Below are 14,374 nucleotides of genomic sequence, written 5' to 3' on the forward strand. Positions count from 1 at the left end.
TACATATTATAAAGGAGATATGATATGATTTAAATATTTTTTGTCTCCATTTTTAGTGGTCCATTATATAAGAAAAAAAACCTCTCATATTTTGTAAATAATCCACTCACAATTATTACTTTCAAATTATCTTTCTTTAATTTTTTAAGTTTTAAAAAATTAAGAAGCACAAAATATCTCTTTAATCCACTAATTTATAATAATATTTATAAATTTTATCAATTACTTTATTTATTACCATATAATCAAATTAATCAACACAGTTAAAGAGTGTAATTATTAGTATAATATATTTTTTAAACTTTTGTTAAATGTAATGATTAGAAACTTAAATAAAGATGCTAATAAAACTTCACAAAAATATGAAATTGAAAAAGAAAAAGAAAATCCTTTGACCAAATGAAAGTGAAAATAAGAAAAACAAACTCAGCATTTAATTTTTTTTAATGAGTTCAAATTTATGTTAGTAACATATATAAGTTGTGTTATCAAAGTATTATAAAGGGATATGAAATGGTGTATCTGTTTTTAATCTTTATTTGTAATGAACCATTATACCTTTTAAAAAAAAAGATCTCTCATATTTTATAAATAATCATCTATAATTACTAGTGGAACATCTTGATAATTAATGAAATATATCTTTGCAATTATATTGTAAATATTTCTAGGCTACAAGATTAATTATCAAGATATTCCATTAATAACAATCACTCTTAAATTATTTCTTTAATTTTTTAATTTTTAAAAAATTAAGAGATATGGAGTACCTTTTTACCCTTCTAATTTATAATAATATTTGTGAATTTTATTAATTATTGTAATATATTGCAATTACAATATAAGTCAAATTAATCAACACAATTAAACAATGTAATTATTAATATATTTTTTAAAATTTTATTAAATGTAATGATTAGAAAACTTAAATAAAGATGATAATAAAACTTCACAAAGATATGAAACTGAAAAAGGAAAAAAAAAACCTTTGACTTAATGAAATTAAAAACAAAAAAAATCTCGTGTTCAATTTTATTTTTTTTAACGAGTTCAAATTTATTTTAGTAGCATATATATATATATATAAGTTGGTCAGGTATAAATCCTCATCCCTTAAAACTTTTCTTTTATGCTTTGATCGATAAAACTCTTTTATACTAAACGTATTAGAGAATCGAAGCTTTCTATTGTTATCTGAAATGGCTAATTCATCCATCATGATTCTCAACATAGTGATCTTCCTTCTCCTTATTTCACAAGGTAATGTTTTCGTCCCAATGTTTAAAGCATAAAAGTGTTACAAATTTTTGCTCATAATTTCTTACGTATGCATCATGATGTCAGGTTATAGCTTTTGCACCTTGAAAAATCTGACTGTAACTCAAGTTAAAACGGGAGTTATAGTGAAAAATAAGCCAGAATGGAGTGTGTCTGTGACCAACACTTGTCCACCCCCATGTGTTCAAAGGAGTGTGATATTAAAGTGCCCTGGATTTCAAACTGTTGAACCTGTATTGCCTTCAGCTTTGGTCGTCTCACCAATGGGCACTTGTCTCTTTAATGGTGGTGGACCTATTGCTGCTCATGCTGTTGTCAGCTTCAAATATGCTTGGGACTCTGCACTTCCATTAAGTCCCGTATCTGGATTGATTACATGTTCTTAATTAAGTGCAAAGCCAAGAGATTTTTGTCTTTACAATAATCTTTGATGCAATTTGTTGTTGCTTCTTGGTTAATAGGTATTAGAATTTCTAAATTAAATAAAGAGCTAAGGTCTCTCGAGCTAAAATAAGCTCAATTAAATAGTTGAATAATTTAATTGTTGAAAATATATGAATGATTATAATAAAATTAGAAGAAAATCTCAAAAGTCTTTTTTTTTTTTTTATATTTATTTATTATCCTATCACTTGCGATGATATTTTGAAAAGAGATAAATGAGTTGACTCATCTAACCCATCAAAGATAGTATAGGACTTGGTGATTCAACCCATTATATCAATTAACTAATTTCGTCTGAGTAGGAATGGCAGTCAGACGAGACAAGTATGAGTTTCACTATACCATCATTCTCATTCTCGTCGTCATTCTCGTACCCCATGCATGTTTCCATCTCCGTTCCCATTTTCGATGGATATGAAATTTGTGTTTCCATCTCCATCCTCGTTGGATATGAGATATATCCATATATATTTTGTACCCGCTTAAAAATTAATTAAGTATATCTTTTTGAAAGAAAAAAAAAACAAAATTTGTAACATAAAGTAGAAATTACAACATTATATTAGTTAGGTTTCATTTTATATAAATTTAAAATAGAGCAGGAATTATATAAATGTCAAGTACATTCTTTAAAAAATAAATTAAGTTTCTAGAAATTTAAAGCAGGTATAAGTATGGGTACAAGGTAAGTAAGTATATATTCATCCTTGTCTCATACCTAATTTAATATATCGGGTATTACTCATACCAATACCCATATCTAATCAAATTAGATATTTCCTATCAAAGTCGGGGCAGCTGGGAAGGTTCGTATATTATCCATGAATATGGGTTTACTTGCAATCCCTACGTCCAAGTCACCAACATGATATGTTCTAGACAATGCAAGTTTGTCAATTAGGGTACCCGCCTTTTCTTTGTTTTAAGGCTAAAATGATCGTTGCGTGTTACACTTAAGTCGAATTATGTATTTAATCTTTTCTTTATCTAATAATAAAATTGTTAGTGATGCTACTATGGATTCCTTAAAGATAAGAAAAAATCATGAAAATAACCATTATGATGGAATCATGTTTAAGGGTCCAATCCAAAAGGAACCAACAAAAATGGGTTATTGAATGTAAAAAGGCTCATGTTCATGATTGAGCTTTGGGTTATCCCTTCGTCCATGTCCTTTTCCAAGTAAATATTTCTTTGTATTCTTGTCTTTTATTTTGACCTTGTATTTTGGGTCAAGTAGTTTATGGTGTTATTTCTATGTATTTTCATGTTGAGTGTAATTAGTAATTTAGGGGGTGCAACTAGTATATAACACATAATTAATTGGGCTTGTGTTTGGGCTTAATGGGTTGCGCCTTTTTACATATGTAGGATGTCCACATGGGTGCTTCCTACACTTACCATGGACTACACAAATCCAATTAATAAAATGCAGCACATACTAGTTACATCATTCACACTTGTCACATGACAAGCTCTTATAGGCTAGTTTAGATGTAGAGCACATGATATCTATAGCCATTAGAATTGGTGTCATTATTTAAATTCAAATTGGTTTGAAAATTTACCTTAGTTAGCCAACCTTGGTTTCTTTATGACTTTGCTTACTTAACTTATTTCCTAAGCTAGCTTCGTCTACATATAACTTCTCCTTATAATGTGACGCCACTTTTGATCATTTTATGAGGTTAGTTTTCTAAATTCTCCAAAAGTCTTGTTCTTTCTAAAGAGTGAAACTCTTTAAGATCTTTCATCAAGAAATTCTTCCTTGTGGCAAGATTATCACTTCTTGTTTATCCTTCCTTGAAGGTGACATGCCTAAACCACTTTCATATCTACAACTTTTTAAATTTTTTCTTTGCATCTTAGAGTCATGGATAAAGATCAGAGGAGTAAGCTAGATAAGAAAATCACCAAGCCTTTCTCCATTAAACATCCATCAATTTGGTATCATGAGCCTTGCTTTCATCCATGGGGGTTTAGTCTTCTAATTTTGTTGTGTAGTATATGTTATGTAGATCTATTTGTTGCATGAAAATTCTATGGATCTACTTTTTTCTTGAAATCACTACAAGAAATTTTGAAATTACAGATGACCAAAATTCGTGAGTAATCCAAAAAATCTGTGGGTAACACTTCATTTTCGACGGATTACAGACGGACAATAATCCGTCGAAAAATTGCTTGTCTGAAACATTTACCGACGGATTATAATTTGTGGGTAACTTTTCAACGGAATTACTCACAGATTTTATCCATGGGTAATTTACCCATGAATTTTACCCACGGATTTTATCATATTATCATGTCTTATTATCATATAACCTCATCATGTCATTTCAATCATATCAATTTATCTCACATCCTATAATCATCAAGTATATTCATTTAAGGGTAACATTGAATAACACAAGAAATTCATATCACACCAATCATAGATCACAAGAGAGAAGTAACATAAGATTCACATTACATCGATATAATTTATCAAACAAAGAAGGAGAGAAGCATAACGAGGCAACTAGTGCACAATCCCAAATTGGGTGCTCAACGCAAGGCTTCCAGAGAGTAACCTTAACTAGTTGAGCCGCACTCAATGGGAAACTCACGCTCAGCGTGGGCCACACTCGGCGTGAGGGTTACAAACAACACTATTAGCTCTCTACCACCTTGACGCTTAGCGTCAGAACTAGCGCTCAACATGGTTTCTACAATCATAAACTCTAAAATCTACAATTTTAGCATTTTGCATCCAAATCATCAATCTATTTATACAATCGATGAATGTGTTTTAAATTATGCAATAAACATTAAAAGCAATATAATTTACTCATACAATTACAACTTCAAATAATCCTCTCATACAACTATCAATGTATCCCCTTAAGGTCTCCCATAGGAACACCAAAAATCTGCAGTTACAAACTAAACACAAACACTATTCATACATATATACAAATTACATCAATTAGAACATTCAAGGAGAAACAGAGAAGAAAAGGATACATTTAGGAAAAACCCCTCACACATAGACTTACAACAGATACAAGATTGGGGCCAATCTCAATACCTAACATACATTCTCATACCCAGAGCGAGATTTCTCACTCTCTCTTACCTTGTTGAGTAGGAAAAGATGGATGATTGACTTCGAGTTAGTTTCCTCCTCCTTCAAGTTCTCCAAGCTCTGAAATGTAAACACATTCGTGAGAAAAAAATGTAAAACGTAAAAATTGATTAGCTCTCTCTTTTTCTTTTCAAAAAAAAAAAAGAAGAAAAAACTTAACCTTCCTTTGACCCTTTAGTTAAAAACGTCAACCATGGTTACCCCAAAAATCCCTTCCCTCATTTAATAAATAATTAAATAATATAACCTCTAATTATAAAACCTCACAATATATTCATATAAAAATAATTATAAATAGTTACTAAAACCAACATATTTAATTATTACCAAATATAATATTTAATAATAAAATAGACATTAATTAGATTTCATATATAAAAATAAAAATACCAAAATTGTTAATAAAATACCTATATTATATTTTATGAAAAACCTATATTATATTTTATGAAAAACCTATATTATTTACACGTGGCCAAACATTATAGATGATCTCTTACACTAATGAGTTAGTTTATTGTGTAGGAGAAGACTTCAAAGCTTTCAAGTTATAATAGTTTAGGAGTTTTAATTCTTTTAATTCTTTACTTGTAAAGGCCTTTCATTTAGAAGTGGTTTGAGAGGTTCTTAGTACCCACTAAAAACTTCTAATTTGCTTGTTTCCTTTAGTAATTATAATGCTAGTATTTGTAGAAGTGTGTTGAGAGACTCAAAGTGTCCACTAAAACTTTCACTTAGGACACACCTAGTTGCATATTTTCTTTTGCTTAATATCTTTGTTGTTTTTCTTGCTTTGCACGCTAGGAGTGTTAATAGATTCCAAAGATTTCTTTAACACTTTAGTTGGTCTTAAACATTTAAGACATATAGAAAAACCTTTACCTCAACCTTGCATTACATTATGAGTAAACACTCATACACATGCTCACATAGAGGTAGTGATTCTAGTTCAACACCAACTCTATCAAAACTAATGGTTAAACCAAAAACACTTAAGTTGTGGAGAGAAGAGAAGTGGATATAAAAAGAAAAACAAAGAAAAAAAAAGGAAATGGAAGCCATGATAGAGATGTCGCAACCCAAAAATTTCCGATCTTGCGACTAATGGTTTAGACATCTTTTTAAAGATCTCATTAATTAAGGAATGCCTGGACACCAGACTAATCCTTAATTAATGGTTTTGAAAATAGGTTCTATGGAGTCGCCACCAATGTTTTACTCAAAACATTGGAAAAATAAAAGATTTTTTAAAAGTCCAATAATGGCCTTGATAACCAGAATTGGGTTCGGGGGTCGGTTACGTGTAGGGAAGGTATTAAGCACCCCTACAACGCCCTCAATCGGTACCCTATGATTAAGTTAATGAGATAAGAAATAATAAACTAAATATTAGACCCCCTTTATGAATTACTATTTACATGCTTGAAATTTAAATTACACGGTAAACCCCTAAAATATCTACATAATTGCGTTTATTATAGTAATATATAAAATAAAAGAAGAGAAAGATAAAACAAGAGATTGATGAGTAATACCTCGTAACAAGCTTTATTGGATCTTCAACTATGGAGGTTTTAGGTGCTTTGTGGCAACCTTTCACACTATAATAAGCCTCACAAAACTCAAGAAGTACAATAGGAGAGAGAGAGAGAAAAAAGGGAGAAATTTCGAGCTCTATGGAGCTTTGGACAAAATTTTGGAGGTCCCCTGAACTGTGCCCGAGATTTCTTATTTATAAGCATCAGATGTGGGCTGGAACGACCCGTTCTGGATTCAGAACAGCCCGTTCCGGATCCAAACGTTAAGTTCTATTTTTTCACCCTGGAACGGCCCGTTCTGAAATCAAAATGGCCCGTTTCGGGGAACCAGAACCGCCCGTTCTGAGTTCAGAACGGCCCGTTCTGGGGTACATATTTTAGGCCATTTTTTCGGTTTGGAACGGCCAGTTCTGGTCTAGAACGGCCCGTTCCAACCAACAATTTTTAGGCCTTTGAGAAGCATCGGAACGGCCCGTTCTGATTCGAGAACGGCCCGTTCCGGACTTGGGAACGGCCCGTTCCGATTTTGGAACGGCCCGTTCTGGGCCACTAAAAAAGTTGATTTTGGCTTTTGGGTCCTCTGATGTCCTATTTTGCTTATCGTTTGCCCCCGGACGAAATTGGGTGTCTACAAGAGATAGTTCTTAAAAAGATTAAAGAGAAAGGGAAGATCTTAAAAGAAAAATATAGAAAGAAACATGGTAGTGGATCTTTTAGTAGTTCTTCAAAAAGCAAGAGCTATCTAAGTGATAGTCTTAATATGAGTGAGTACTGTCAAAAAGAACCCAGAAAACATAATCCTAGAAAAGAAAGATAACCTACAATTAAGGGTATGTCATGTATTGCTCCCTAGAAAAGAAAACCTAATGTATAGTCTTACATGGACTAGGAAGTGAAAGTGGAATAGATTTTTATTTGCCACCAAGTGAGTGAAGAGAGGAATGTTCCCTTATCTACCCTTAACTTTCAAGGGTGTATCATGTATTGATTTACTTCCCCAAAAAAAAGAAAAGCTACTCCATAATAACCCTCTAATTCAATATTGTAATGAACTTAAGGGGGCCATGGGGAGAAGACATATACCTTTATACTATGGGAAATAACTTATGGATAAGTTCGAAAGGCTCTAATAGAGAAACATGAATGTTGAGTAGTATAACCAAAAAATGGAGCTATATATCACGAAGGATGTGATTAAGGAAGAAGAAAAAACCTCCACAATTAGGTTTTTGAATGGCTCTAGCCTTGAAATAAGGGATAAAGTTGAGCTCTTGGCATATAGGGACCTTAATGATTTGGTCCTATGTCAATTTGTTCATTAAAGTTGAGCGACAATCATTGAGGAAGACATCTTTTAAGAAGGACTCCTCATTATCATCATACCATAAAAAGGACCATAAGATGGAGGGGTATTCTTTTGAAAGTTACCCAAAGAGTGAGCCCATCCAAAGAAAAACATGAAAAAAAATAAGCCTTACCAAAAAACTCCTAACACTAGTTTTAGGACTAGTAGTATTAAATGTTTCCAGTGTCTACTCAAAGGTCGCATTTCCTCTCAATGCCTACTAAAAAGACCATGATCATAGGTGGCCTAGACAATTTTAGTAGTCAAAAGGATACTATATTTTCTTCCTCCACTTCTAGTGGAAGTGGAGAAGAAGAAGAGATGGTAGTTTTCTAAGGTAAAAAATGTTTATCCATGTGATAATGATATTTTACTAATTTGAAGGCTTCTTGGAAGCCATCCTTGTGAAATAAGCACTTCACAAAGGGATAACATTTTTCAGACAAGACGTAAAATTTTAGAACAAACATGTTCTCTCATTATGGATAATAGGTATAGTTATAACTATTGCATCACAAGGTTGGTTGATAAGCTAGCCCTCACTCGGTACTACCACAAAAAGGAGTTCTAGGATTGTCTGACACATTCAAGTGATAGGCTAAAGAAAACATGGTGTTAGGTTTATCACCTTTATTTTTCTTACCAGGGTACACTAGATAGCCCTCTATTGCCATAATAGAAAGTAGAATGAATATGGAGAATGGTTTAATTGATTCACATTGCTTGTTGATGAAAAACTCAAGGAGTACATTTATAAGAGATTGACATAACAAACTTTGAAACAAAATAACAAACTAAATCAGTTGTTGGTCATTGATAACATATAAGATTGACTAAGATAAATAATGTAATTTATGAAAATGAATTTTCATAAATTAGATAGCTGGATAAACTAAGTTGCTCCTCTAACCCGATCAAAATTTAACAGGTTGACTCGGTTTGAATTTATGCATTTTTTTTCTTTCAAAATTCAACTGAATCCAACCTCTATCATGAATGGATTGGATTGGATTAGATTGAGTCAATCAAATCACCATAATTAAACTTATTTATTTTTGTAAAAATTTAAATATTTTAAAATAAATGTAAATCATTTGATATTAACCCATTCATTTAATATAATTAAATAATTTAATATCTTATTACAAAATGCAATATTATTGACCTATAAAGAAAATAATGATACAAACTAAATTTTAAGATAAATTTATTAATTTACTACGTTATTATCAACTCAAATAACTAACATTAATATAAAATAAAATTTAAAATTTGAATTTGATTACAAGTCAAAAAAATAAAACTCGTTACCCTACTTATATATTACATGGTTTTGATCGAAAAAATCGATCAAATTCATAGATTACCGATACCCACTTAACCCCCTTTAACAAAGAGCTCAAGTGATCTACAATGGCTACCCTAGTTGGCTAGTTGCTCTAGATCCAACTTCTATTGAAGATGTCGAGCCTCTCCGCAAATCCTTCGAAGGTATTAATGGTATATATTTATCTCCAGTTTTCTACGTTACTTTTTTACTTTATTACTTTTTATGTATGACGTGGAATGGTGGTTGTAACTTGCATTTCACCCGCTATTCAATAAAATAAAAAAAAATTCCTTAATCCATGCATAATATTTTTGATCCATATTCAATAATTGAATTTCCTCATCTGTGTTCCAACTTCAAAATAATTTATTCTTTTGGGTTAAAGTTGTGGCAGATATTTTAGCACAATATTTTTTTTAATGTCTGAACTGTATTCTCCAAAGCATTTTCTAAAATTAAGATTAATAATTTGGGGTCAAATGCCAACCTACTAAGCTGTTAATTAATTTGCCTACAACGTGTCTTCTTTGATATCAAAGAGGCCCCAACACTATTTAGTATGAAAAAAGAGAAAGGAAATATTCAAAGAAAATGGCACAAGATTCGATGTCATGATTAAAGGCCTAAAAAGGTTATTACTTATTATAGTTGACCATGTGTTGTTATATGAATTTTCTTTCCTCTACTTTCTTTTTACACCATCTTTTCTCCACTCTTAAATATTCTATTCTAAAAGAAAATATTATGTTTTAAAAAAATAAATTTCAAAATAAATATTGTTTTGGTTTTTGATATAATATTAATTACTTTTATTAATAACTCATATGCTGTATTTTGTGAGTATTGTGCTATATTAATTAATAAAAAAATTAATTTTATTTTTCATTTATTTATTAATTTTTAATATGTACAAATTTTAAATTAAATTAATTTTATATTTTTTTCTTCTTTTACTTTTTAGTCATCGATTTAAGCAAGTCATGCGAGAAAAGTATTAACCAAAAAATGGAAAAAACGAAAAAAAAAGGAGTAAAAGAAATTCTCTCTCTATATATATATATAAAGAGAGAAACAGAGAGGAGGATCAAATTATTATAAAAATAATTCTTAATAAAGATATTTCATACTATGTTAAATTTTAATTATTTAATTTTTAAATTAAAAATTTTTAATATATAATTTATAATTTTTTAAAAAGATTTAAAAATCATTTAATATTTCTTTTTATTAAATTAAATTAATGAATAATTATAAAAAAAAACTATACGTTAATTTAAATCTATATAATAAAATATTATATATATTTAAAATTTTAAAAATATTTATAAATTAAAATTTTTTAATTTAATAATTAAATCATTAAAATTTAATATAAAATTTAAGTTATTAAATGAAATAAATTTATTGATAATTTATTTTTAAAATAAATGAATCTTTATATATATACATAATATACAGTTCTAGAAAATTCGACGATAAGATTAGTTGAACGAACTTGGACATTCTTAATGTGGCTGCCATGTGGCAGGTACACCATACGTTCACATGTAACTAATATCTGTTATATATGTTGAAATTAATAAAATTAAGTGTGGCTACTCAATCCAGAATGCAGTACACTTTTTTTCATCATTTACTCAGCTAAAAATTATAATATATAACACCTTATATATTTTTTTTCAATTTTTTTAGAGTTTTTTTTAATTTTTTTTTTAAAAAAATATTAGTAAAACATTTTTTACACTAATATCTCCTCACAAATATAAATATTAGACTTGTGCTAAAATAAATATATTTTTTTTTCTTAACAAATTCAAATATGTTAAACTTTAACAATTTATCTCTTAATTTATATATTTAATTTTTGTTGTACTTTTTTAAAATTTTTCTAAATTTATTATATATTTAAAAATTATATTTTCATTATTAATTTTAAAATATTTTAAATTTATATAATAAAATCAAAATAATATATATGTATATATACATACAAGTATAACAAAATAAAAATAAGTATTAAAATAATATTTAATCATGTAATTAATATAATATTTCTATAAAAAAATTAAATAAAATAATATTTTCATTATATAATATTACAAATAAAAATGGTAATATATAAGTATATAGGTATTATTCAATTAATATTTCCAATAAAATGTGTATATTGCATATATTTTATATTAAAAAGTATCATTAAATAAAATATAATTGTTATAATATTTAATACTTATATATATATATATATAATTACATTTACATTGATGTGTATATATATATATAATTATATATATAATTTATTTTATAATTTAAATTTAATTGTATATTTTATAATTTTTAAATCAAGTTAATATATAATAATGAACTAAAAGTATTTTTAAAATATATTTTACTTAAAGTAAATTTTTATTAAATAATTAAATTAAAAATATATTTTAAAATCTTGTGATAATTATTATTTAATGATGTGTTAAATTCTCTAAATTAATATAATAAGAGAGTGATAGTACAATATTTCTAAGAGACAAAAATTTAATTTATTTGATATTTTAACATATGAATGACATAATATTTACATGCATCTCTCATATAACAATGTTAAGTTAAATAAACTAAAATATATATTTTAACATATATAAGTGTTTACGGTAGAATCAACTTTTATGGGCTCTTTTTATTTAGACTAGCACGACACTCGTTTCAATTTAGGCATGTTGTGTTAAATTATAATGAAATGGAGCAGAAAGATTCAACAGTTACTTATTTCTAAATATTCGTCAATAATTATTAATAAGTAGCGTCCATGCATGTAAATACTGAACCGGATAGAATGAACAATGGTAACATCAGTAAGGCAAATCATGGTACAAATTGCATACTGTTCAAAGATTACAATTAATTTACTAGCACTACGTAATTTTAGAAAGAAAAGAAACCTATACTAAAGCTATTCCTAAAACGAGAAAAGAACAATGGCCAAGAAATGATCATACCCAAAGATGATTCTTCGCACGGAAGCCATGTGTGCAGGCGGAGAGTGCTTGAGAGTTTAATTTAAGTATGAAATTTTCCGACCTCGTAAAAGACTGAAATTGGTCTATTTATAGAGCTTCTCGAGAACAGTTTTCTTTTACGTGCAAGCATCGTGGGTGGGTAACTGCTTTTCCTATCAGCTACGTGCCCGTAACTTCCCATAACCGCCTATCCCACGTGTTTTTTATCGTTTCGATTGTTTTTTTTCATAACTGCTCTACTTCCCTGTTTGGGATGTTCATAAAAACTTCCATTTCGAGTAGTCTTTGCTTTCCTACTCGACCATACCTCGAACACAAACAAATAGGGCTTCTCACATATTCTCAACATGTGTCAGTTTAATCTTCTCCTGAGTAACTGTCAATTACCACTTTTTGACTTTTGCTGTTTTCGATCAGTCTCAACAAATGCCCCCCTAGGAATTCAATCTTGATGCACTGATCCATCAGAAGGATTGGAATTCCTATTAGGATTAATTTTCGATTCTTCATGACTGATATCAACTAGTGGCTTGATATTTCTTCGATGAAAACCTAGTCCCCTATTTAATGCAAATGACCGTTTGATGGGACATTGATTACCCCGATGGCGCGTGCTCACGTGGCTCTATAAGTTTGTCTTATGATAATGACCGTTTTGGCTGTTGTGACGAATTTCAGTTTCAATTTTGAATTATCTTGACAAACCCGTTTTACTTTAGGCCCACCAACGCGTCAAAACCCTATTTTTTACCCTAGAGTCAAATCATTTTTACCATTCTGTGCTTTCTTTCCTTCGTGCCCAAGCTTCCTTGTCCAACTCTTTCTCTAGTTCTTGGCTCTTGGTATTCTCGTTATTCTTCTATCTTCTTCGTTCTCAAACTCCTTGCTTGCGTTTATTAATGGCCTCCTCTGCTGCATCATCTTCTGTTGCCGTAGCATCAGTAGTCTCTCCGGTCTTGGCCTCTGCATCCTCTCCAACTATGGCTTCTGCATCTTCCCCCACTGTGGCTACTACGACATCTCCTGTTGCGACGGCGACTGTAACCTCTACTCAGTCTATTCCGTTGTTAATAAGCAATGCGCAAGCGTGTACTGTTCCTGAGAGCAATGAGACCTTTGTTCCCATTCCTGGTATGGAGGAGGCCAGCCTCAAGATTTACAATTCTCAGGTACTTCTTCCCTTCTCTCTTGAGAACGGTAATATGCATGCTTTCTTAGGGCCATTTGTTGGTCAAAATAAGAAAAAATTTGGCAATACCCTATTACCTGAGGACTCATCTACTTTACCCTTTATTCATTCGCCAAAGATAGATCTTTCTTTGTTTAAAGACACCACCAAGATTTTTAGAGCCTTTCCTCCCGTAAAAAATAGACATTTAGAATGGTTGCTTCGTGTGGAAAAGGAGATGAGTTCGTCATGGGTCGAGACTAGTATCTTTGAGTTTATTCAGCTTGCAAAATTCGACTTACACCTATTCAACCCACAGATGCTTTTGTTTGCGATCTTTTTCTGGAACAGAGAGACGCGAGCTTTTGAGTTTCCCTGCGGGTTCGTTGGCCCCACATTACTGGACATTGCTGCAATAACTGGTTTAACCCCTTTAGGAGACCGATTCCACCCTGATGTCTTCGAGGATGAAATTTCGATGAACGAGCTTTCTATCACATGGGATAAGAAGACATATCTGGCCTTCATTAATGCCCATGTAGAGCAACCTGGGACCCTTGTTTCCCCTTCTGAACATATTGCTTTTCTAATGTACTGGTTGTCTGCTTGCATTTTTTGCACTCCTTCACTGCAGGTTCCCAAATACTATTTCACTCTCGCTCAAGCCTTACATCTAAAGAAGAAGATTTGTTTGAGTAAGCTCTTGCTGGCCTCCTTATATGCCTGTCTCGACGAAGCTTCGGAGAGCCTCTTTCAAGAAAATGGCCCTCGAAATCTCTCTGGACCATTGTGGCTGCTTCAGTTATGGCTTAATGCCATTTTCGAAAACAAACTATCTTTAACTTCCGCTTACTCTCCTTCTTGTGACCTCGAGGGTGCTCGACTAACCACCTTAACCCCTCGAAAGCGATCAGTTGATAATTTTGCCACGTATATTGCTGCCATTCTTAGCTTCACTAACTTTCATGAAGATCTAGCTCCTTTTATTCGACCTACCTTGACGGGTCCATCTTGGCTTCGACAAAATAATCAAGCTTGGAATATCACATCAGCTTCTGTCGAGATATGGGCTGGATTTCTATCCTGGGACGTGATTATGTCTGGTATGAGGCAAAAAGATGTTAGGATTT

General features: G+C 30.7%; 1 protein-coding gene across 1 annotated transcript; it reads left to right on the forward strand.

Moving 5' to 3' along the window:
• The first annotated feature begins 1,050 nt into the window (after positions 1-1,050).
• Positions 1,051-3,214, forward strand: LOC109798321 (uncharacterized). Its single transcript, XM_020358543.3, has 2 exons — positions 1,051-1,260; positions 1,345-3,214. The coding sequence occupies exons 1-2, from the start codon at positions 1,200-1,202 to the stop codon at positions 1,662-1,664; spliced, it is 381 nt and encodes a 126-aa protein (XP_020214132.1). The 5' UTR covers positions 1,051-1,199; the 3' UTR covers positions 1,665-3,214.
• The last annotated feature ends 11,160 nt before the right edge of the window (positions 3,215-14,374 follow it).

This window comes from Cajanus cajan, chromosome 8, assembly GCF_000230855.2.
Source record: "Cajanus cajan strain Asha chromosome 8, NIPB_CcT2T_4, whole genome shotgun sequence".
Lineage (NCBI taxonomy): Eukaryota > Viridiplantae > Streptophyta > Magnoliopsida > Fabales > Fabaceae > Cajanus > Cajanus cajan.